The 23,705-nt window shown below is 44.4% G+C and overlaps 1 protein-coding gene across 1 annotated transcript; it reads right to left on the bottom strand.

Annotated features, from left to right (window-relative positions):
• Nucleotides 1-665: 665 nt before the first annotated feature.
• Nucleotides 666-23,135, bottom strand: HAL (histidine ammonia-lyase). Its single transcript, XM_059681930.1, has 20 exons — nucleotides 22,088-23,135; nucleotides 21,107-21,167; nucleotides 20,957-20,984; nucleotides 20,569-20,643; nucleotides 20,409-20,481; nucleotides 20,247-20,313; nucleotides 19,624-19,661; nucleotides 18,951-19,076; nucleotides 17,880-18,019; nucleotides 15,549-15,596; nucleotides 14,759-14,906; nucleotides 12,981-13,076; nucleotides 12,823-12,881; nucleotides 11,804-11,884; nucleotides 9,420-9,485; nucleotides 9,176-9,341; nucleotides 6,890-7,024; nucleotides 4,264-4,372; nucleotides 4,099-4,168; nucleotides 666-2,424 (listed from the first exon to the last, which is right to left on the bottom strand). The coding sequence occupies exons 1-20, from the start codon at nucleotides 22,332-22,334 to the stop codon at nucleotides 2,284-2,286; spliced, it is 1,974 nt and encodes a 657-aa protein (XP_059537913.1). The 5' UTR covers nucleotides 22,335-23,135; the 3' UTR covers nucleotides 666-2,283.
• Nucleotides 23,136-23,705: the final 570 nt, after the last annotated feature.

Raw genomic sequence — 23,705 nt, 5'->3', positions numbered from 1 at the left:
AGAGTAATGAGCCCCAAATCATATGTTCATGCCCTTGAGTACTTCTCTCCCAAGTTGACCTTGACTTGCTCTGACCAACAGAAACAGCAGAAGCTGGAAAAGTCCTTGTACTTTGAGGTTTCCCCTCTGTCAGCAGGTGAAGAAGCCAGGTGAGCCTGCTGGGGAGGACATCACAGTGACTCTAACTCTTTTGCTGCTACTCAAAGGGAAAGAGAAAGACCCAGTCAATCACATTTTCTAAAGATACTTTTTCATGGGCAAACATTCATCGACTACATCTTTCAGAAACTTGATTAACCACAGTTAGAATAGCCTTTCCCTAAAGAGGTGGTAAACCATTTAAAAAATCTAAGAATCCAGTGATAACATGAGACAATGAGTTTATTCTATATATACCTTGACATTCTCTTGAAGGCATGTGATGTCAGTTACTGAAAGAGCTCAATGACAGCCCTGGCTGGTGTGGCTCAGTTGGTTGGGCATTGTCCTGTACAAAGAAGGCTGCCAGTTTGAATCCTGGGCACATACCTGGGTTATGGGCCTGATCTCCAGTAGGGGGCGTGCAGGAGGCAGCCCATAGATGTTCCCCTCTCACATGGATGTTTCTTTCTCCCTCTCCCTTCCTCTCTCTCTCTCTAAAAAAAAAAAAAAAAAAAAAAAAAAAAAAAAATCAATTAAAAATATTTTTTAAAAAGCTCAATGAAAAAGGGCCCCTGAAGACCCTGGGGATATTTGGGATCCAGCACCCCCCAAACAGGAGTGAAAAACAGCCATCAGACAGCTGGCTCAGCTGCTGCTCCTGGGTAAGAATCAATAAACTTTGTGTGTGTGTGTGTGTGTGTGTGTGTGTGTGTGTGTTCACATTTTACCAAGAACAGCATCAAGAACAGGTTCCTCAGCCTTTTCTGTTCTCTGAATTGCTGTAGGCAGTAGTTCTGACTTCTGTCTCCACCTTCCTCTGGACAGGCTGCAATCTAGAGTGAAAACTATTGTGAAATATGCTGGTGGTCCCATTTTAGGCTGTAATCGGCTTGGAAATCTGGCAAGTGTGTCTGTCCTTGCTTAACCAGCTGTAGGTTTTAAAGCTATAGTTTCAGATTCCTGCACTAGATGTTCTTTCAACATTTGCATGGGAGGGGTGCAAAGTCACAGATCTTAGAAACCTAGAGGGCATCTGACCTATCCTTCATCTGGGAAATTATACTTTCGCCTTCCTAGAAGGTCCTTTTTTGGGGAAGAAACATATTGGGTAATACATCCTAGGGCCCCATCTGATTTTTGTCAATGGAGCTTCATGTTAATGGTCACCATTACAGAGAGGGGTTGGTTAACTTCTGAACAACAGATTCTTTGTCTGTGAAACAAGGAGGCTTAACACAGGGTTATTATAAGAATGTGAATCAAGAAGGAGACTTGGCTTGGGGTGGTGAGCACACAATACAATATACAGATGATGTGTTATAGAATTGTACACCTGAAACCTATATAATTGTATAAATATCATCTCAATAAATTTAATAAAAATAAAACAAAAATAAATAATGTGACTTGAGTGCTAACATATAGCAAAAAAGTGATCATACTAACTTCCAACTCTAGTTTAAGCATCGAGTCCTTTTTGGATGTGTGTAGTGATAATTGATAAATATGAAATATGCAGTTCAGTAAGAGACACTCCAATAGCAATCTTTATATCCTTAATCCCTTTACACAGACCTCTTGTTGACCTATCAACTATTCTTTACTATGATTCCATTATTAGAAGAAAGAGCAACTTAAAGACAAATTAAGATTTAAAAAGGGTTGTTTATGAAGATGTATTAAGGAACACTAGTCATAGCATAGTACAATCAGCCAGAGTTAACTAGTGGAGAACTTGTCAAAGCAAACAAACAAACAAACAAATAAGATTTTCCAAAGTCTAATGTTTTCAGAAAAATGCCATCAATCTGTTTCAAGATGTGTTGCTCTAATGTTAAGAGTAAAAGACCTATGCAGTGTGGGTGCTCTTCTCACCCTTAAGAGTGAGATAGCATTAAAGGAAAAAACAAAAAACAAAAACTCCTATAATCCCTGCTGCACCTCAGACCAGACCAACAAGAATGCAGAGTGAGAGTTAGCAACCGTATTGCTGCCACCGGTCTAGCCAAAGTAGGTTTTAGAAGAACTGAATTATGTAATGAATTGATCTACCTAAACCAAGTTCTCAGGCCTCTCCTTCAGCACAGTGCTGCTTGCTGTCAAACTAAATACCATCTGATCTACATCCCACGGCAAAGCCTGTTAAAGCTCCGCTGACTCTGGTATACTGCTGGACTTCCTGCGCAGAGACTCCAGGGAAAAGGCCGTCGGAGAAACAGGTCTCGATTCAGGAATATGCTCCCTCCTGTATTTTTCGATGTATGGTGAAGCTACTTCCCACACCTGAGAAACAAGGATGAGACCGAAATGTTGACAACATTGTTTTCATATGTCATTAAACATCAACCTCACCTGAAGACAAAACATTATCTGATGAAGACAGTTGTTGCAGCTGTTGCTTGCTTTTATGATAAGGCATTTAGCACACGATCAGTGTCGACTGGTCTCTGGTTGCATTCAAAACTTTTAAAACACAAATTCCAAAACTTCTCTGAAGTTACCATGAAGGCTTTCAGCTGCTTGCTCTTCTAAAGCCAAACAAGCCAAAAAAACAAACAAAACCTAGAGAATTCGGTGTGGACAGAATTAAGGAAAATTGCTCAGGGTCTGACTGTGTGTTTTCTCAAGCAAACCTCGAATGATAAAAAGCAGTGGATTTCCTCATCTGCTCTATTTCCCTGCCTCGTGTGCTCTGTCTCTGAGACCCTCAAAGTGGCCCCTGGACCAGCAGCACCAGCATCACTGGGGACAAGTCGGAATGTCAGCCCCACTGTGTCCAAATCTGCATTTTCACCCAATTTCCAGGAGATCCACAGGCACACTACAGTTTGAGAAGCACTGCCTCAGGCCCAGCAATCTGTTCTCTTTCAAGCATAGCACCTTCTCAAATGAAGGCCCTGTTCTTGGTTTATAGCTACTTGTTGTTTTTTACCTGATTGCTGCTGACAGCCAAGGGGCCTTTCCCTCCACTGCCCCCCCCCCCCCCGCCTCTTCTTTTGTATCACCTTAGAAAATGTATGAAGATCAAAGGGAAAAATCCTTCCCCAAGAGCAGAGCAATGATTTCAGGGGAAATCAAGCAATTCTAAGCAACAGGATATTCACAAATTACTACAAAAGGTTTAAAGAACTTTAAAAAATGAGTCAGCATGCTAGGCAACTGTCTTTATCAGATGAGTTTATAGTCAATGCAGCCAGAGGAAATCAGTAGTGAAGGGAACCGTATGTCACCAGGGTGATGGGTGGGACACACCAGAGCACCAGACAGACTCACAGCCCTTTGAAGCAAAAACCTGGGACTTTGTTTTCTCTCCAGATCTATGCAGGCATTGGACCAGGTGGTGGTGGTAATGGCATTATAAGAAGAGACAGTGCCCTATCTGGTTTGGCTCTAGCCACTAGAGCTTCGGCCTGGGGACTGAAGGGTCCCAGGTTCAATTCTGGTCAAGGGCACATGCCCAGGTTGCAGGCTTGGTCCCCAGTGGAGGGTGCGCAGGAGGCAGCTGAATAATGATTCTCATCATTGATGTTTCTCTCTCTCTCTCTCTCTCTCTCTCTCTCTCTCTCTCTCTCCCCCCCACTTCCTCTCTGAAATCAATAAAAAGATATTTTTTAAAAAATGAGAAAGTACTTTTGAATGAAAGAGTACATTCTTGGTGAAGGGGATCCATGAACCTTTCATCTCATTTTCTCCCCGCAAATACTTGTTCCAAAGTTCCGTTTAAAATTTATTTTTGCTTCCAATCCTTAGACACTCAATGTTTGGGTGCCACATGGGACACCTAAGAGTTTATCCAATAGCTTCTTGGTGGCCTTGCAAATTGCGTAAGTACCCTTTTGTTCATTCCAGGGAATAGCCAGAAAATGAATGAATAAGACAAGGTTTCTCCAGGACCCACCCCACTTTACTTTCCCGTAATGACCCCAAACCAAGAAAGAAGCCGAATAGTCAGCTTGCCTGTTGGTCGACAAGCAGTCTGTGCGCTGCCTCGATGTCTGGAGCCATGAAGCGATCTTTTATCCAGGGCCTGCAGAGAACGCAAACCAAGTCATCAGCCAGACATGAGCACTGCCAGGGCTCACGGTTCTGAGACCGTGTCACTTCCATGACGACAGACTTTACCTGACAACCGAGCGCACCAGGTCATAGACCTTCTCCAGGGGAGTGGTTGTCCTCAGGGGGCGTAGAAACTCGATGCCCTGGCAGGCTGCCAGCAGCTCGATGGCCAGCACTGAAACGAGAAAGGAGGAGGGGTGACTGGTGAAAGTCCGACCTCCTGCTTGAGGGCTGTGAATGACAGAAGTGGATGGCCATCTTGGATGCATCTTTAATGGTGAGAAGGGGGAAAGAGTCCAGGTAAACTCTGTTTTCCCCTTCTCACCTCTTCTAATAGCGATGGGAAAATCTGTTCGCTATTTCCACCTTTGTGTAAGTTTCCTTTTGTAGTTAGTCTTGCTGATCCCTTTGGCCTGAAATACTTGGCACGCAGAACTTCATCAAAGGATTGAAGGAGCCAACGAAGGAGCAAATGAATCTTTGGTTGCCCTGGGACTGAGTCTACAGTTGTTTGTATGGAAACTAATACAATTATTAATCAATAATAATACAAGAATAAACTTCATGTTTTGTGTACTCCCAACTGTAAACCTACTTTGGCCCCACCCTAAGTAATGTCCCTTTCGAGCTTTCAAACTCAAAAGCTACCAAGTCCACTACAACTGAAATTCTAGAAATTGGGACTTAGATGTCTTGCACTCTCATCTCCATGCATCTCAGATTGGTTTATTTTGTGCACACCCCTTTCCTTACGAAACTACCATTGCACTTCTCCCACTTTGCAGTCCCTACTTGTTGTTCAGGTCCTCATCTTAAATACTTCTTTGGAGATGCCTTCTCTCATGGCTTCAGACTCTAGTATTTGGTCGGAATTTTGTTACGTGCTACAAAAAGTTGCCAAGTTGTTGTCCAATGTCTGCCTCACTGTAATTTCCAAGCTGGCAGAGAGGAAGAATATCTCCTTCATGGGTTAATCCAGGCAGAATCCTCCTCTTTCTGTGCCCCTTATGCAATGAGGAATCACTAGGCGCTGTAATAAAGCAGATCCTTATCTTGCGAGTTTATATCCAGCACCACTGGGTTCCAAGATTTGTAGGTATTTGTTTAAGATCTGAATCGAAGCAAACTTAACTGACGGTAAACATGCTTGAAAATACCAATTCTTTTTCTAAACTGCACCTGATATAAATGTATAGAACTGCATCAGATGAGCTAGATCTATAATTTGGACCTCCAGGCCAACTTTATTGTCATGTAAATATCCGAGCACCATGTCTGTGCCAAACACACTTCTAGGTATTCTAGATCCATCTGGGGATGTGATTGAGGCCTGATTTGGACAAACCCACTGTACAGACACTGAGATAATTGGGAAAATTTATAAATTATATATCAATACAGCTGTTACAAAAAAAAAGAATATTTAACTCTCTCATCTTAGAATAGAGATATTCTTTTATCAGCCAACTACTTTAAATACAGTTGCAAAAACTGAGGAACTTAGAACATAAGTCCTAAAGGAAGGCAATTTCTCTTTAAAAAAACAAAAACAAGCAGTAATTAAGAGGTCAGGGAGCAGAGGGCCTAACATCCTGTGAAGTACCTTTGCCAAAATGGTGGGATCTCAGGCTTGCCAAGCCTTTAAGGGCCAACCGCCACGCAGAGGAAACGCATAGGACAGAGAGCAAGTTAAATGTAACACCACAAGGAAGCTAACAGGTGAGTCCACAATCCCGGTCTCTATCAGAAAACTGACCTGTTTTTTTCAGCTGGTCAGTGGAATGAAGTGGGGTGGGGGGGGCCGAAGTGGGGGGAGGAGGAAGATGGGACAGCTCTGGATGAAAAGAAGCTTAAAACCTTGACCACCAAATTTAAAATGTGGCTCTTGCATCCTGATTTGAACAAACCCACTGTACAGACACTGAGATAATTGGGAGAATTTGAATGTGTACTCAATGGTGATACCAAGACAGGCTGTGATGATGGCATTCTGGTGGCATCAGAGTTTGTGAGAACAATAGCATCTCAAGCCCCACCTGAAATGCAACATTTGCATTTTAATGAGATCTAGTGATTCATATGCTTGATAAAGTTTGAGAGACATCTATCTAGGTAATTTCTAGGATCTCCTCACCTCCCTAAGATATGTATCTCTGGCATACATCAAGCCTCCTCTGGTGACACAACCAGTCAAATTGTCCTCAGGTACCTGGAAGTGAGCGCGTATCTCCCTGACATGCTAAATGCTTTCATTGTTTTCAACTTGGCGTTAAGAATTAAAGTATGCAGGAAGAAAATTATATAATGAATTTCTTTGAAAATAGGTTGAGAAGAGAAAAAATAAAGCAAATGTACTGTTGAATCAGTGAGGTGTGTATGAGGTTCATGGCACTAATCTCCCCACTTTGAATATGTTCTGAAAGTCTTGTGTTGCTGTTTTAAAAGCCAGCAGGTGAACCAGTTTGGGCAGCAAGAGCGGTTCTGAATCTCCAGCATGAGAATCACCTGGAGGACTGGCTACCTCCGGATTCCTCTGCCCTGCTCCCTAGAGTTTCTCACCCTGCAGAGCTGGGAGGGGCTTTGAGGATTTGCCTTTCTAACAAGATCCAGGTCATGCTGATGCTGCCGGTGGGGACCCCACTTTGAGGACCACTGTGAGTGAGGCCCAGGATCCCGGCATGGCTGGGGTTACCTTGCTCCACGTGCTCGATGACCCTGAGGGCCTTCCTGGCTGCCCATCCTCCCATGGAGACGTGGTCCTCTGTGGCAGCGCTGGTGGAGAGCGAGTCCACAGACGAGGGGTGGCACAGAGCCTTGCTCTCAGAAACTGCAAGAGGTCAGCGCTAGTTAATTATGTTCGAACGGGAAAAACTGCCCAGATGACACATATTTCCCCAAAGTGCTCCATGGCACCCACTCCAGGAGCTTTTGGTGGTTATCCAAGCACCACATGGTCCAAAGTTACTTTGGGGAAGGAACCATGTTGTGTTTTCCCTAACATGAGAAAGGCTCTAAAGCTATCATGAGTTCTAACACCGGATGGGAACCCAAATATCACAACGCCAAGTTGAAAACAATGAAAGCATTTAGCATGTCAGGGAGATACGTGCTCACTTCCAGGTACCTGAGGACAATTTGACTGGTTGTGTCACCAGAGATACATATATTAGGGAGGTGAGGAGATCCTAGAAATTAACTAGATTGATGTCTCTCAAACTTTATCAAGCATATGAATCACTAGATCTCATTAAAATGCAAATGTTGCATTTCAGGTGGGGCTTGAGGTGCTATTATTCTCACAAACTCGCAGGTAATGGCTCTGCTTTTGGTCCAAGGATGATACTTTAAGTAGCAAGGACCTAGGTTACAGAATTCCTTCTCTCCAGCAGGAGAGGTCAAATTCAGAGCCAGTCCCCCCCCCCTCCAACCCCACCCCCGCTTTCTATGATGCTGAGAGTGGCTCTGAGTGAAGTGTCACTGTTCTGCATGCTATAAGGAGCCTACCCGAGATAATCTAGCTATAAATGGGCTTGCCCAAGACTCTCAGGTCCCAGCATGCAACCCAAGACCTCTAAACCTGCTACATGGATCAGCAGGCTGTTTTGTTCAGAAACATAACGTACAAGGGGCCGAACAAAGAAAAAGGTTCATTATAACGAAAGCAAGCTGAGCAATGTCATTAGGCAGCTTGGGAAGCTAACATTCATACGGGGCTTCCAAAGGTCTATCATATTCTCTAGAAATCAACTACCTCCCCCCCTCCCACCAGATTAATAGGAGAACCGGTTGCCCTTTGAAAGGATATTTTAATACGCAGGTAAGTGAGCAAGTAGAAGATATCGGACAGAGGAGAAAATGAATTCAGTGGCCCTTTGTTGGTTCTTTGTGTTGAGTTTTAGTGTGAGGCTTAGGTGATGAAGGGATTAGGAGGAATAGCAGCTATATTAGTTCTAAAGTTTTACCTGCATTAATTCATTTAATCCTCAAAATGGCCCCACTAGGGAAATTTATCATGCCCATTTTACACAGGAGTAAACTGAGGGCAACAGGACTGAGACTTGTTCCTTGTCACACCGTAAATGGCAGAGCCAGGATTCGAACCCAGACTCCATGCTCTCAGTGAGCTACATGCTATCCTGCCTCTTGGGCAGGTTTGCCAGATAGCAATACAGGATGTTCAGTCAAATCAAATTTCAGATTAAAAAAATATAAGTTTTAGTACAATTATGTCCCCCCAAAATTCAAATTTAACTGGATATCCTGCATTCCTATTTGTTAAATTTGGCAGCCACATTTTAGGATTAAGTATTGATTAAAATGAGAACCTCTATAATTGAAATGAGAGCACAGATTTGAGAGCCAAAATGCCTGTCTTTGAATCCTCTGCTTCTTACTAGCTGTGCAAGTGCGGGTAAGACACTTAACTTCTCGGATTTCCAGGTATTCATCTGTAAAATGGAGGTGTAATAAGTACCTGCCCCATGATATTGTTGTGACGATTAAGAGAGTGACTATAAGTGAAGCCCATAGCACTTCCTTGTTGCATGTTGTAACCACATGTGTAGCGGTTGGTATACCTAATGAAATGTATCCAACGTTTTATTATTTTAGATCAGTTCACATTTCATCATTAACTATGAACATCTTTTTCTTTCTGATGGTCTTCAAATTGAGATTGGGGGAAAAGTTACAAAAATAAAGTTCATATGATGACAAATTGTTTCCTGCAGAGAAGTTGTGGAAACCTCATTGTTTACAATCTCACTTGTGTATTATTATGTGTCAGTATAATATTGCTTAGGTTTTGTCTTATATGTTTTTCTTAAAAATATTAAAGAGACAACCTGCTGTGTTTGTATGAAGAGAGGTAGGACGCAGATGAAGGTGTTGAGAAAGTTAGATCTCATTCAAAGATAACATTCGATATTTTCAGGTAAAATGGAGGGGCCCTTCAATGGGCAAAGGGCAGTGTCCTTACCCAGGGCTGCGGCTGTGCAGTGGGCTATCATGAATCCAGAGTTCAGACCGCCTTCAGCCACCAGGAAGGCAGGCAGCTCGCTGAGGGAGGGGTTACAGAGCCTTTCAATTCTTCTTTCGCTAATCGCAGCAAGTTCATGGACACCGATGGCCAAATAGTCCAGGGCCTGAAAGAGCGTCTCAATTCAGTTGGCCTGTATTGTAATATGCTTTCAGGGGCAGCAGCAACTCTAAAAATAGCTTACTTTGGCTGGGTATTCACCATGGAAGTTTCCTCCGGAAATGGTCTCTCCCCGGCTGGCAAAGACCATCTTTCAAAATAGGTTAAGGTTTGAGCACCCTGAGGTGGCAGCCCTTGTAAAATGTGGAGAGAGAGTCCCCAAGCAGTTGTTGACATAAAGGGACACACACACACACACACACACACACACACACACACACACACAATCTTGAAGAAGAATTGTGTATACCCAAGTCAAGGCCAAAGAAACACAAGGCATAAAAATGCTGTTTTCTCTTGAGATTAGAGATTCTCAAGTATCATAACTGTGCTAATCTTAGTGGGTAGTAGTTGCTCTTGAAAAGTTTATAACCTGAAACTAAGAGCAGAGACCAGATACCAGTGTAAAAGCAAATTCTGTTTCTTCAATGGGCCCTGTGAGCTTGTGCTCCATAGAAAACCTGCTGACTGGAAGACATTGCTGCTGCCCAACCAGCAAATTGTCTGGAATAATCAATTTTGGGAAAACTTCCAAGCAAACTCTCTAACGCAGTGATCTGTGTCAGCATTCTCAGCAAAGGGCAGCCAAGAAATCATTGTAAACTCACTTAGGTCTGAGGCAACTTCGGACTCACCGAATATTCATATTCTCAGGGATCTTTGCATTCCATCATGCACTTTACTTAAACCAACAGACAAAGGCAGTAATAGACCCTTCTTCCAAGTTCCAAAGAGCTAATTTTTACCTACTGGGCTAAAGAATATTTGCTACCTATTATATCAACCAGGGACTCATTCTGTGTGAGAAGGGTTCTGACTTCCAAAGAGCTGGAGATGCACGTGTTACATGATCTTCATCAAGTCTGGAGTTGCCCTTTTCCATGTATTATAACCGCACGCCTGTTCTTCTCCATGAACCCACCCCAACCATAGGCCTTTGGCCTTCTCTCCATTCTCTGAATCCTTATAGCAAGTGATCTCTGCACCAATTTAGAACATAAGCATGTTCTATTGTTCTTTAGCTCCAAATTTGTTGGTTGACTATTCGATTATAGCAATTAGAAGTTAACTTCCATCATATCTAGTAACTAGGTAATAGGTGCTCTGTCTGCAAAAGAAACCTTAGGAAAACATTATTTCAGGTAACACCAGTATTGCAGGAGAACTCCCAAAGAGTAGGCAATTGGAAATTCATCAGGGATTAAAACCCTTTCATTAAATAAAGAACTTTTGGCTGAAATTTTTGCTGAGGTAAGTGTGGGGGGGAGAATTTAGTACAGAATTATTTCCTCTCCCATTTCCAATAACTTAATGGTTTGTTTTTTTTTTTAACTCTCTAAGATATCCTTTCAACCTACATTATGTAAGTGTCTAATGGATATGTCTGCTCTACAGGACAGATAGATGAGATACGACTACCTGGAGTTCAGGAAAACTACTCCCTTTGGGAGGTGGGATGGTGTACAGGTGGGTTAGTGAGTTGAGGATTATTTAGTGTGGGTTTGACTTAACTGTGAAACTATCCGAGAGGACGCAAAACCCGCATCCTGAAGTAAGCTCTCCAGAGAAACCTCACACAGCTACTGCGGACCCGTGTGCTAGCCCAGGCTGCGAGCTGCTTTCAGGGATGCTGATCCAGCACTCTCCCCAGGGCTGAGACTTGAGGCAGACGTGGGATAGGAGAAACAGATTTCTACAGGGTTTGGTGGTCTTCACAGGCAGTATTGTCTCTGTGGAGACTTTGCCAGTGTGACCCCTGAGTGATCGCATTCCATGGCAGAAACAAGATGGCTCTGAGATACCCACACCAGGAAAGGGAGTCGGGCCCCGTCTTTGAGAAATGGAAGTGTTCTTACTCTTCTTTGTACAAACACAGAAAACACCGATTTGAGTCAAGTCCCTGTCAGAAATAAAACCTCGGGATATGGAAAACCATGCCTCTTTGACCAACACTTTGGGAAATGTTAAAGGTTGCTTCTATCTAAAGCATCATGGCATTACTGGAACCAGGAAGGTGTACATACATGCCACCTACCCCGGTCTCCACAATCACACCTGGCACGTAGGTCTTCCTCCTTCTACCAACAGCCCCAGCAGTGGGTTTTAGGGAAAATGTCTTCATAAAACCTCTCAGTCAATGCTGGAAATCCACCCCATTTCATCGTTAATGGGTCAATTTTGAAGCTTCGGCGTGTTCCACTCTGAACCTGAGATTAGGTTCGGAGACCTACCTCTGCCACCTCCCAGCTCGGATCTGGACAAAGTCCCTTAACTTCTGAACCTCAGGTGCTCAGTTTATGAAATGAAGTGACCAGAGACGGGACAGAGCTTCTGGACAGTGATCACTTCAGATCTTAAAGTTACCAGCTGAAATTCTATGACTATAGTTTAGTAAACGTCAAAAGATACAGGATTATCTGTTGCGCTGTTTAGTTCTGTGGTAATTAGTTTCTTCACAAACGCTATTGTGTCATTCGCCACACCATGGACCTAAAATACAAGAGTAAATGAGTTACTACATGGAAGACTGCCTGTCACATAGAGTCTGATATCCCTGTTAGAATAGCAGGATGTTTGGAAGTGGGATGTATTCCTATAGCAGATCTAATTTGGCAATTCTTCCCCGTAGAGGTTTTTGATCTACTAGCTAGAATAGAACTTGCTGAGTACAAGGACGTGAGTCCTCTAGGGAGGACTCTTTATGACACTGTAGACTGGAATTTGACACAAGCTGAATACAGGGTGGGCCAAAAGTAAGTTTACAGTTGTGAGTATGAGAAACACGGAGTTTATTCTTGTGTTATTGAACAACCATAAACCTACGTTTGCTCCATCCTGTATTGTTTCATTCCTGAGAAGCATTCTTGAGTTAATCTCTCATTCAACTAATTACCATATGCAAATGAGTTGTAAAATCGATACAGGATACCTCATGCTAACCCAAGTCATCTGCATTTTTTATTTAAAGTTAAGCCTCACAGATTTATTTACCATGATTTAGGTCTGCCTATTAAATGCAGCTAAGGTATACCATGGATGGGCACTTGAATTTTTATTAGGCTTTTCTGTGAACATCTCTGGCTGGCTGGTCCTAGTTCTATCTAACAGGGAGAGCAAGTAAAACTCCACTAACTGGTTAAAATAATGTTGTTACTAAGAAACTGAAAAAGTGAGGGCACTAAACCAACACAGCAAGATGTCTGTTGTACTTCTCTTCAAGGTTGAGCAAAGCAATTCAAAAGCTTATCACATGGAATAGAAACGACAATAATGGGACAAATGGAAGTATGATCTACAAAATTTTTAATAGAAGCTGTAAAAAAAATTGGATTCTAATTGACCATTACATGATTTTCTAACACCTCCCTCTTTTTCTGCTTCCCACCTGCATTGAGAGAGAGAAAGGACACTTTTGTTTGCTGACTTACCTGTGGACAGCAGCGCAAGGTGTACGCGTCCTGCACGCGGTCACAGAACCTGTGACTCTCTGTGGAAAGGTGAAGGAGACAGCAGGGAACATGTTATCAATTTTTTTCCCCACAAAACACAAAACCAAATAAGCTCACTCACACAAACATGCCCAGACCTGCTATTTCTGATGGGTGGTGATCCGAGTCCAAGAGTGACCGAAACCGGAAAGCAACTTCAATTTGCCCAGGATGAGGGCGAACAGCATGAATGTCTAGAATTGATGAAGGAGAAAGAGCCTGAGCAACTCTTATATTAGAACGAACTACCATGGATGTTCAGAACCAACCACGGAGCTGACACAGCCCTCAAAAGGCCCAGGGTCCAACTACCACCGAGCAGTAAACTTATCTCCAAAAGCAAGATATTCCTTATTGTCTTTACTCTTTGAAATCTCCAAGTGCAAATTGTGTGTTGAGAATTCAACTACTAAGAATTCACTCAAGACACTGGACTACCCTAAAAAGATTTAGGCTCATAATGGAAGGGAGCTCTACAGTGGTCTAATTTAACTAAGTGACTTTGAGACAGTTTTTTTTATCCTACTATCTATACCAGTGATGGCGAACCTTTTGAGTGCGGCGTGTCAATATTTTGAAAAACCCTAACTTAACTCTGGTGCCATGTCACATATAGAAATTTTTTGATATTTGCAACCATAGTAAAACAAAGACTTATATTTTTGATATTTATCTTATATATTTAAATGCCATTTAACAAAGAAAAATCAACCAAAACAATGAGTTCGCGTGTTACCTCTGACACGTGTGTCATAGGTTCACCATCACTGATCTATACTAATAAAAGGGCAATATGCTAATTAGACTGGGAGACCTTCTGGACGTCCTTCTGGACAAAGCCATGGTGGCGGGGCCAAGGCAGAGTTGGGTAGGGGCAATCAGGCCAGGAGGGGAGGGCATTTGGGGGTGATCAAGCTGGCAGGGGGGCCAGTTGGGGGCGAGCAGGCTGGCAAGGGCGGGCAGTTGGGGGCGAGAAGGCTGGTGGGGGGGGCAGTTGGGGGTGAGAAGGCTGGCAGACAGAGTGGTTAGGGGCAATCAGGCAGGCAATCAGGTGAGTGGTTAGGAGCCAGCAGTCCTGGATTGCGAGAGGGATTTCTGACTGCCAGCAGTCAGCCATCCTCCAAGGGGTCCCAGATTGGAGAGGGTACAGGCCAGGCTGATGGACACCCCCGTCCCCCCCCCCCCCCCGCACGAATTTGCACTGGGCCACTAGTATATAATAATAGAGAGTCTTTCAAACCCACTACTTTCTTGTTTTGTTTCTTAAATGTATTTCTTTATTGATTTCAGAGAGGAAGGGAGAATGAGAGAGAGATAGAAACATCAATGAGAGAGAATCATTGATTGGACGCTTCCTGCATGCCCCCCACTGGGGACTGAGCCTGCAACCAGGGCATGTACCCTTGGCTGGAATTTGAACCTGGGACCCTTCAGTCCACAGGACGATGCTCTATCCACTGAGCCAAACCAGCTAGGGCATCAAACCCACTACTTTCTAAGTAAGCTACCACTTCTGTTGTTCCCCCTCCCTCAATTTTCTAAAGGGGACCAAACTGAATCCTACTATAGTTCTAAAACTCTGCAAACAGTTTCTTAAAACAGCATTTAGTTTGATGAGAGTCAGACCTAGGTGATCTGGGGCAGGTTACTTAACTATCAGGATCAGCATCTATTTATAAACCAGGGTCATTTCAATTGTCGATTGTGGCAGAATTTAGAAGAAACTGTAGCAGTATTGGGCACACCATAGGCTCTTGAGTTTTCTCTTTCTTCCCTACCACTCACCCCCATCACTCACATGTCTAAAGACCTCAACCAGCCCACCCCACCAGCTCTGGTTGAATGAATAACAACCAAAGAGAGGGACCATGCTGACCGGTATCGAAGGCTTTGGTGGTGCCCTTCAGCACCTCCAGCGTCAAGGCTGCCACTATGTCAGCCTGTCGCGCAATAGCACTGGCTCTCTCCACAGCTTCACAGCCCAGGGAGGTGATCATCTGCGTCCCATTGATGAGCGCCAGACCCTTTGGGGCAGAGGAGAGAGGTTGCCTACTGTATTTCTGTAACAAGCCTATGTACAAGTTGATTTAGTCTTTTGGTCTCATGAGAGGAAAGGTAGTCAGTCAGTTAACAATGTTTATTCATGTTTTCTGAAGTGCAGGTCAGTAATGATTATTTAAGCACTTTAGGACTAAGTGCCATCCTACATGAAATTACTACTATAAATCTGGCAAATAGAATAGCTGTTAAGTATCTCCATTCTCAAGGCAGCAGAGCAGCTCCAGTGTGGAAGGCATATAAAATCTTAATTATGCTACATTTCTTCTTTAATTTATCATCATTGTAGACAAGATACACTAAAACATTTCTAGTCCAATACTCTTGGTTTAGAGAATCCTAATAGATGCTGGATTAAAATGTCTCTTAAGGATCTCTAGGGATTCCAATGTAAAGTTTAAGTTCTTAGGTAAGAGAACCCTTAAGCATTTATGGCATGAAGAATTTTTTAAAATATTGATGGAGGAGCTGTTTCTTCAGTGATCAACTTTCAACAAACATGTGAGCCATTTTTATTTTAATAAATCACTGAGACTGGCATTAAGACTGAAAGTAGTGTGTAAATAAAGACTTGTTGACATGGACAAATTTCCCTTGAACATCCTTACCTCTTTTGGCTTCAAAACTATTGGTTTCAATCCATGGGCTTCCAGGACCTAAAGAATGATTTAAGAAATTAAAATGGGTAACAATTACTAATTTAATGAGGAACCCAATAAAAGATCTTTCAGCCCAAAGGTCTGTCTTATAAAAGACTAGAGCCCCAGTGCATGGATTCGTGCACTGGTGGGGTCCTTTGGCTTGGCCTGCACCCTCTCGCAATCCGGGACCCCTGGAGGTGGGTGGGTGTCTGGTAGCAGGTTTCAGGGACAAGGCCTATCCTCTAGGCCAGTGATGGCGAACCTTTTGAGCTCAGTGTGTCAGTATTTTGAAAAACCCTAATTTAACTCTGGTGCCATGTCACATATAGAAATTTTTTGATATTTGCAACCATAGTAAAACAAAGATTTATATTTTTAATATTTATTTTATATATTTAAATGCCATTTAACAAAAAAAAAAATCAACCAAAAAAATGAGTTTGCGTGTCACCTCTGACACGTGTGTCATAGGTTCGCCATCACTGGTCTAGGTCCTTTGTGTTAAGTGTCCACATTAGTGACTCACCTTTCTCCTGTGGCTTCCTGAGCACATATGCACACCTGTGCTGTGCTAAGGCTGGGCTTCTGACTGTCTGTCCATAATCCCTACCTCTGAAGCTTAACCCAGAAAGTCCTCCTACGTATCTAAACACTGGCAGATACATTGGTTGTCAGAGCAGGGCTTCTCACTTGTTTGGCAAGTGTGTGGGCACCAATGAAGGGGGTATGGTTGGCCTAATAGATAAGAACAGAATCCTGAGGGGAAATGGGCCAAATGATCTTACTCTGAAATAAAAGAAGTAAAAACAGTCAATAAGTTAAGGTCCCTCTAGGGAAGAAGGAAGAGAGAGCCTGCACCATTTGCTATGTCAATTTCTCAGGTTATTAGACCACCTGTTGTTCTGAGTGTTGGGCTGGGCCTGGTGTGGGAAAAATGGAGACCACCAAGCTCAAGGGCAATTATAGCAATAGAATGTTAAGTGCTACAGGAGGTAGGAAGTGGGTACAGTCAGTGAGAAGTAATCAGGTAAGATGCTAGGAGAGCACAGAGGAGGAACAAAGGAGACTTGGGGGGGTTAGGGAAAAGAACTGGAAGAGCAGAGAGGGAAGTTTCCCAGAGGACTTAGCAGAAGGAGGAACCGGAGTGAGTGGGGAAGAGAAGCATGGACCTGTGCTGGTCCCTCTGCCTAGGACACAGCACATTCCAGCTGCAAGGAGCCTCCAGCTTCTGTGATGGAGAACCCTGGCGGGGAAGAAGGAGGAGGAGAACATGACAAACAAGGCTCTTGTCGCCACTTTAAGTTCAGACTTTCTCCTAAGGACAGAGAGGAGCACTGTAGTTTTTAGCCAGGACAAGCTCAGATTTGCTGTGTGAAGGTGGCCCGGGGAACACTGCACACAGAGAAACGATCTGGAAGAGTCTGCATGGAAGGAAGGTGATCTGGAACCTGTATCCCCATAAGGATTATCTGTTTCATTAACTTCTCCCTTCTCCTTGGTCCTCGACCCTTTGCTTACTGTTAGGGGACCTCCCAACAGTAGATCTGAGATGGCACTTTAAATAATTCTTTGTGCTGCTCTGATGGAATATGGGGATGAATGAAGAAATAAAAAGCTTTATCAAATGCAAGCCTTCTAATTAGCCATGAGGTGGGAGCTTTCAGGGAAATGGGAACTTTCAGCGAAATGGAACCTTCTTTCCCGAGGCCATAGAGCAGTGGTTCTCAACCTGTGGGTCGAGACCCCTTTGGCGGTCGAACGACCCTTTCACAGGGGTGGCCTAAGACCATCCTGCATATCAGATATTTACATTACAATTCATAACAGTAGCAACATTACAGTTATGAAGTAGCAACGAAAATAATTTTATGGTTGGGTCACAACATGAGGAACTGTATTTAAAGGGCCAGAAGGTTAAGAACCGCTGCCACAGAGTGAGTGCTATGATCCACAGCTTAGTCCCTGTGAGACTGGCAACTAAATAAACCTGCAATGACGTGTGACCTTCAACTAGGCACCTGAATTGTTTTAGGTGCTGAAGAAATTCCTGGGATCAACACTGGCAGCGTACCTTTTCACCAACGTGATCACCAAGTCCAGAGGCTGACAGCTGGGTATGGAAGCTAAGAGCCTTGTCTAGTTTGACTTCTAAGCTACAGTTTTTTCATCTATAAAATAGGGACAACAGTGGCCCCCTCACTCAGATACTGTAAAGATTAAGTGTTTTAAAGCATGCTGGACACCAGGTGTCCAGCCCAGGGAAAATCCTTCCGATGGACGTTGTTGTTAAAGTCTTACGTATTTAGCGTCAGCCCAGCCACTTTTTGGAGACCACATCTTCCCTTCTCCAGTTAGCCCAAGAGCAAGATGAGAGAGTGGAGCAAGGTCTCCACTGGCACCAACGGTTCCTTTCTCTGGGACATAGGGCAGGCAGGAGGCTGGGAGGGAGTAGACAGCAGTTATTCCAGGAGAACTTTGTTCTGGTCAAGCTCACTTTGCCAGCGAGACCCACCTCCCCCAGTAGGATCTAGTACAAATGCCTGGAGAAAGACAATTACGCAAGGACAACAGAAAGCATTATAGGTTTTAGCCAAGACACAGTCAGATTTGATGCATGAATGTGGGTGAGGAACACTGTACGTAGAGAAACAATCGAGATCAGGCTGTGTGGGGGAAAGGTGATTTGGAACCCCTATCCTCATGAGGATTACCTTCTTCCTCTGTGGTCCTCTGCTCCTTCACTTATTGTTACTGTGCATGTTCTAATCTGACCTAGAAATTTCTAGAATTCTAGCAATGTATCTTAAAGACGTGATCAGGTACTAGCTGGTTCATTATAGCCTTGTTCCTAAGAACAAAAAGTTAGAAATGATCTAAATATGGAATTAAGAGATTTTTCCTATGACCAACAGTTGTGTGTGGCCATTCAAACCTATTGGAGAATGTTTGGAAACATGTAAATATTGACTTTAGAAAAGTGATATAAAATGTTCCAGAAGGAGAAAGTTCACCAAAGTGTTGACGGAGCTTTCTGGGAGGTAAAGTCATAGGCAACATAATCTCTACTTGTACCAGATTCCTAGTCTGCCATTTCACCACCACTTATAAAAGGACATGTACTATTCTGTAGGAAGTCTCCAGTAGGTTTCTAAGTAAACTTGGACACCGAATAGCAGTGTTTTTGCTAATTGTTAAATACTGTCAATAGGATTACGCAGTGCCACCCACAGGCCAGCTTCCAGACCAGAGTTCACCCTGGGAGATTCTCAGAACACTAGGGCCCCAGAAGTGCCATCAGATCTACCTTATGGGACATGCCCAACCTCAATGGAGGGTAATGGAGGGTCAGTCAGGGATCCATTGCATTACCATTAAATGCTTCGATAACTTGTTTGAGGGTCTCCAGGGAAATGCCACTGTATCCTTTGGCTAAGACATTGATCCTTAAAGCCAAGAGCATCCGACATCTCTCAGGGATTAGTGGTTTCCCAACACCTACAAAACAATGGAAAAACAAAACCTCTTCCACCTCCTGACTGCCTCCATCTCTCAAGTCTTTCTTCACTTCTTAACTCAGAGTTGGACTGCTCTCCCTCCTCACTTTCTTGCTTCTTAAAGACTCATCTTCCAAAGGTGAAACCCCACATTTGCCTTCTCAGTTTCCCTTCTTGGAACACTTCAGCAAGCTCCCACTCCCCACCCAACATCCTTAGAATAGTGTCCAGACTCCTCAGCACAAGTTGCTTTGCAATCTCACCTCATCCTGATGAACTCATTCCCTGACTTTCAGCCCTAATTTTGTGTCCTGAGTGCACCACTCTCAGCATCACTGCTCCTGTCCCAATCCTGTCCCTCTACTTGGCCTATTCCTTTTTCTGAGATTCAGCTGGAAGGTGGTCTTGTCTGCTGCTTCCTGCTTCCTTCCCTCCCCCGAAGCACCCAGTCCCTGGAATATATTGGCTGTTACAGGATGCATCACACTGTACTTTATTCAGCTAACCAAATAAGATCTAGGAGGTACCCAACATTTCGAATGATTTACCTGAAGAATGTGAACGTACGAGGTTGAGCTGGAGCTCCCTGAAAGAGAAAGGGAAAAAAATCTTCTTACTGTTACTGTGCACGTTCTAATCTGACCTAGAAACTTCTAGAATTCTAGCAATGTATCTTAAAGACGTGACCAGGCACTAGTTGTTCATTATAGCCATGTTTCTAAGAACAAAAAGTTAGAAATGATCTAAATATGGAATTAGGAGATTTTCCTATGATCAAAAGTTGTGTGTGGCCATTCAAACCTATTGGAGAATGTTTGGAAACATGTAGATATTGACTTTAGAAAAGTGATATAAAATGTTCCAGAAGGAGAAGGTTCATCAAAGTGTTGACAGGGTTTTCTGGGAGGTAAACTCATAGTCATGAAAATGGTCCCTCATCTGGGGAAGTGAGGGGAGGGACAGTTACATCTTTGGAGGGACACTGAGGTGGCATGAGGCAGTGGAAGAAACCAGCAAGTCTATAAGTTCAATACCAAGTCATGTGTAAATTAACCCGAGCCTCATCCTCTTCATCTGTAAATTGGGTCAAATGATATCTCCCTTGTTGAAAGGAATCTGAAAAATGGGGGTAGGTGGCATGTGGATGTGTGTGAGCAGGAGCCAAACTTACTCTAGCTTATTGATAGGAATTACAGTTCTGGCAAATTTTCCAAAACCTGTAGTAATGCCGTACACAACTGGAATAAAAGACAGACACCATCCAATTAGATGCAGGACATATATTTTTTTAAGTCTATAAAAATAATTGTATAACACAAAGGGGGAAAGATACCCGTTTTTTCTTTTATGATGCTGTCTATGACTTCCCTGGATTTTTGCACCTTCTTTTCCGCAGTTGGGGTGAGCTAGGAAAACATTGGTCAGAGAGGAGCACGTGGAAGATGTCTACTTGTGGCAAAAAGGGTCAGAGGACGTCCGTCCCTCCCCCATACCTTTATTTTGTAGCGTCCCTTGCCCAAGTTGACCAGGTCCTCCGTGGTGAGGCTGTCCCCATCTAATTCGATGTACTGCACAAAGGAAGGGGTCTCCGTGAGTCTGAACAGCTTAGCTGCTCGAACAAGAGATAGGGAAGCCTTAAGCAGAACCAGACTTGACCACTTCAGAGATTTTATCACTGCTATTAATGTGCTAAGATAAAAGACACCTTACTTAAGAGGAAGCTGAGTATGGACTGTTTTTCTAGTGCTTTTTCCTACAACATGGAGCTGGACAAAGTCCTGTCCTAACTGGTAGTGTTTGCTCATAAATCTTGTTGGCCCTCCTCCTCCTTAAATGAGGGGGACTTCATTTTCTTAACAAAAAGAGTGGTTTGCCGCTTACCTTTTCAGGCTCTCGGTATTTGCTGTACCTGAATCCAGGTAAAGGAAATTACTACTGGGAAGTGTAGCACAGCCCCAGCCCCGTCCCTGGCGGGAGCCTCCCCCCCCCCCCTCCCGCACCAGTACCCCCAGAATCTGCAGGAAAGGATACAGGTAAACTCCCTCCGGTTGCGATGGAATGAAGTCAGGAGACATGGCATCCCCTTCTATAACTGAAACAAGAAGACGAAAAGGACCCCTTACACACCACAACGGAGAGCCCCTTTGGCCTTGCTGGTAAAGCAAGGAAGTGCCAGCCCTTCAATTGCCTTTGAATTCTTTCGAAATGGCTGCTTTAAAGTGACTTCAGATACTTCCAAGTGCTCTTAGCATCTTTACAATGAAGGAGAGCAAAGGGCAGAGATGCAGGTGCCGGGCGTGGACCCTGGTTTAAACGAAAGTTCAAGATCTAACCCCCACCTCTGTCCCATCCCAGCTTTATTTTGTTTGAAATCTGAACTCCTCTGTGCCACAGGCCTCTCATCTGGTGAAGGTCTTTTGAAGGGCTTCACCTTTAAGTTTATAAAAATAGTTACATACACCACCCGGTGGCTTAGTGGTTGAGCATATGAACAAGGAGGCCACAGTTCAATTCCCTGTCAGGGCATATGCCCGGGGTTTGGGGCTCCATGGGGTGGGGTGAGGGTGGGGGTTTGGGGGAGGGGGGAAGTGCAGGAGGCAGCACTCTCATCATTGATGTTTCTATCTCTCTCTCCCTCTCCCTTCTTCTCTGAAATCAATAAAAGTATATAGATAGATAGAGATATATAGATATTTTTTAATTTATATAGGACAAAGTAATTCAATTACTTCGAAGGGATTCAGACCTGCAGTCCCGAGTTCACATCTGCTCTTGGCTTCTTACTAGCAGCCTGACTGACTCTAGGTAAGTGGCGTCCTCTGGGAGCCTGTTGCCTTGTTGTAAAAGGTGGATAGACCTGCCCGCACCCCGCCCCCTTCTCAGCAGGGTGGGTGAGGATCCAAGGCCCCCAGAGGCCTAGCAGCACCTGCACAGCCAGCAGGTGGGGATGGCAGCCCAGCCTCCGGGGATGTGTGCTGCATCCATTCGCGCCTCTCCCCTCCGGCCACTCACCCACTTCCACGAACTCATTGTCCTCCAGGGCCACCTCCAGCGGGTCCTCATTGTCCAGCAGGCCCAGGCCCTTGCAGCGGCGCACCAGAAAGTGCACGTCGTCCACCGAGGCGAAGCCACCGTTGTCCGGCTTGTTCTTGATGTACCTGCGCACGGCCTCGCGACCCAGCCAGCCCACCGTGAGCTGCGCGTCCTTGCAGGGCACGGCCAGCCATTCTCCGCGCACGTGCACTGTGTACCTGGGCATGGCTCCCGCTGCTCCTGCAGCCCCTGAGGCTACAGCAACCAGGCCGTCCTGCTCCGCTGCAGATGACAGTCACCAGGAGCGGACAGTTTTATCTAGCAGCGGCTACCGAGGTGTGGTGGGTGGGGAGGGCGAGGATGGACTTTCAAAATATGCCACCTCCCTTGCCTTTACCAATTCACGCGTTGGACAAATATTTATCAAGGCCCCAGGGTCCCTTTGGGTTTTTGCAGTTGAGCTAGAGGCCGGAGAGGGGGATGCAGGGAGGCCAGCCGCCTGCACACCAGCGATGCAGCCCTACGGCAGTAAGGCCTGGGGGTCTTCTCGCCCTTTTCTTCAGGTTCCCGGTTTCTCCCTCCCGGGTTCCTGTCTGCATTCCCTTTCATTAAGAGCAAGTTATAAACACCATGTTCCTGTCTTTATTTGGGATTACTCAACTGTGAAATAACCTGCCGGCCAAGTGTGACACCAGGAAGTGTGGCAATCCTCACTCATTTGTTTCTTCCACAAACAGGTGTTGAGCAAGGACTCTGTCACTGCCAAGGTTCTCCCAAGCTGCTCCTCCACAGAGGGAGACTGCAAAGGCCAGAGATCATTTTCACAACTTTTCAAAGGTCACCGTCTGGACCAAGAGCCAGGGCTTGAAGGTTAACAGCTCAGCCAGCCCTGGGTGGAACTCCTGCTCCGTGGCTGGCAAGTTCTTAATTAGCCTGCTTCCTCCTCAGAAGGGAAAGGGAATAAATGCCTCACCGCAGTATTTGCCGTATCTGCCTGGGATCCAACCCTGGGCCTGCCTTTTACGAACTGTGGCCTCTGGCAAGTCGTTTGACCTCCCTGGGCCTCAGTTTGTTTCTTCATCTATAAAATGGAGATATCGATCGTGTCAATTGCAAAGGCCTGTTTGGTGAGAGGACTGAGTGAGTTCACACATGGAAAGCCCTTAGAGCTGCACCTGGTGCACCGAAAATGCTACCAGCGTGTTTGTGACTACTATTTGGACTGCAGTACTCTATAAACCTATTTTGTTTTATAGATGTTCTTTCATCTTTGTACATGAATATCCCTAATCCAGTTAAGCGTCTTCAACACAGATAACTGCTCCCTGCACCCAATTCATTGCCACTACTATTGAGAAAGCGTGAAGAGCATGAAAAAGATCAAAGAAATGTGGGCTAGTTTAGTAGTGGGCACTAGTTGAGCAGCATTTTGGTGGTCAGCCAGTTTCTAGAGATTTGATTAACACAATAGAAAAAAAATCCTAAAAGGTCTGTTCCTATTAAAACAGATTTCTGCTGGGACTAGAGACACAGTTGCTCACAGAAATCAGCCATACCAGCATCTCTTTCTCTGGCAGCTTCCGGAATGTGTACAAAT

Source organism: Myotis daubentonii, chromosome 2 (genome assembly GCF_963259705.1).
Source record: "Myotis daubentonii chromosome 2, mMyoDau2.1, whole genome shotgun sequence".
Lineage (NCBI taxonomy): Eukaryota > Metazoa > Chordata > Mammalia > Chiroptera > Vespertilionidae > Myotis > Myotis daubentonii.
Note: the sequence above shows the minus strand (reverse complement) of the source record. Positions and strands in the feature narration are given on the sequence as shown.

Excerpts from the sequence above, each read along its gene's own strand:
- HAL (XM_059681930.1), bottom strand. The coding sequence starts at position 22,334 with ATGCCCAGGTACACAGTGCACGTGCGCGGAGAATGGCTGGCCGTGCCC. Across the intron at positions 15,597-17,879 it reads GCTGGGCTGACGCTAAATAC|GTCCTGGAAGCCCATGGATT; the intron begins GTAAGACTTTAA and ends ATCATTCTTTAG. Across the intron at positions 13,077-14,758 it reads CACCAAAGCCTTCGATACCG|ACATTCATGCTGTTCGCCCT; the intron begins GTCAGCATGGTC and ends CATCAATTCTAG.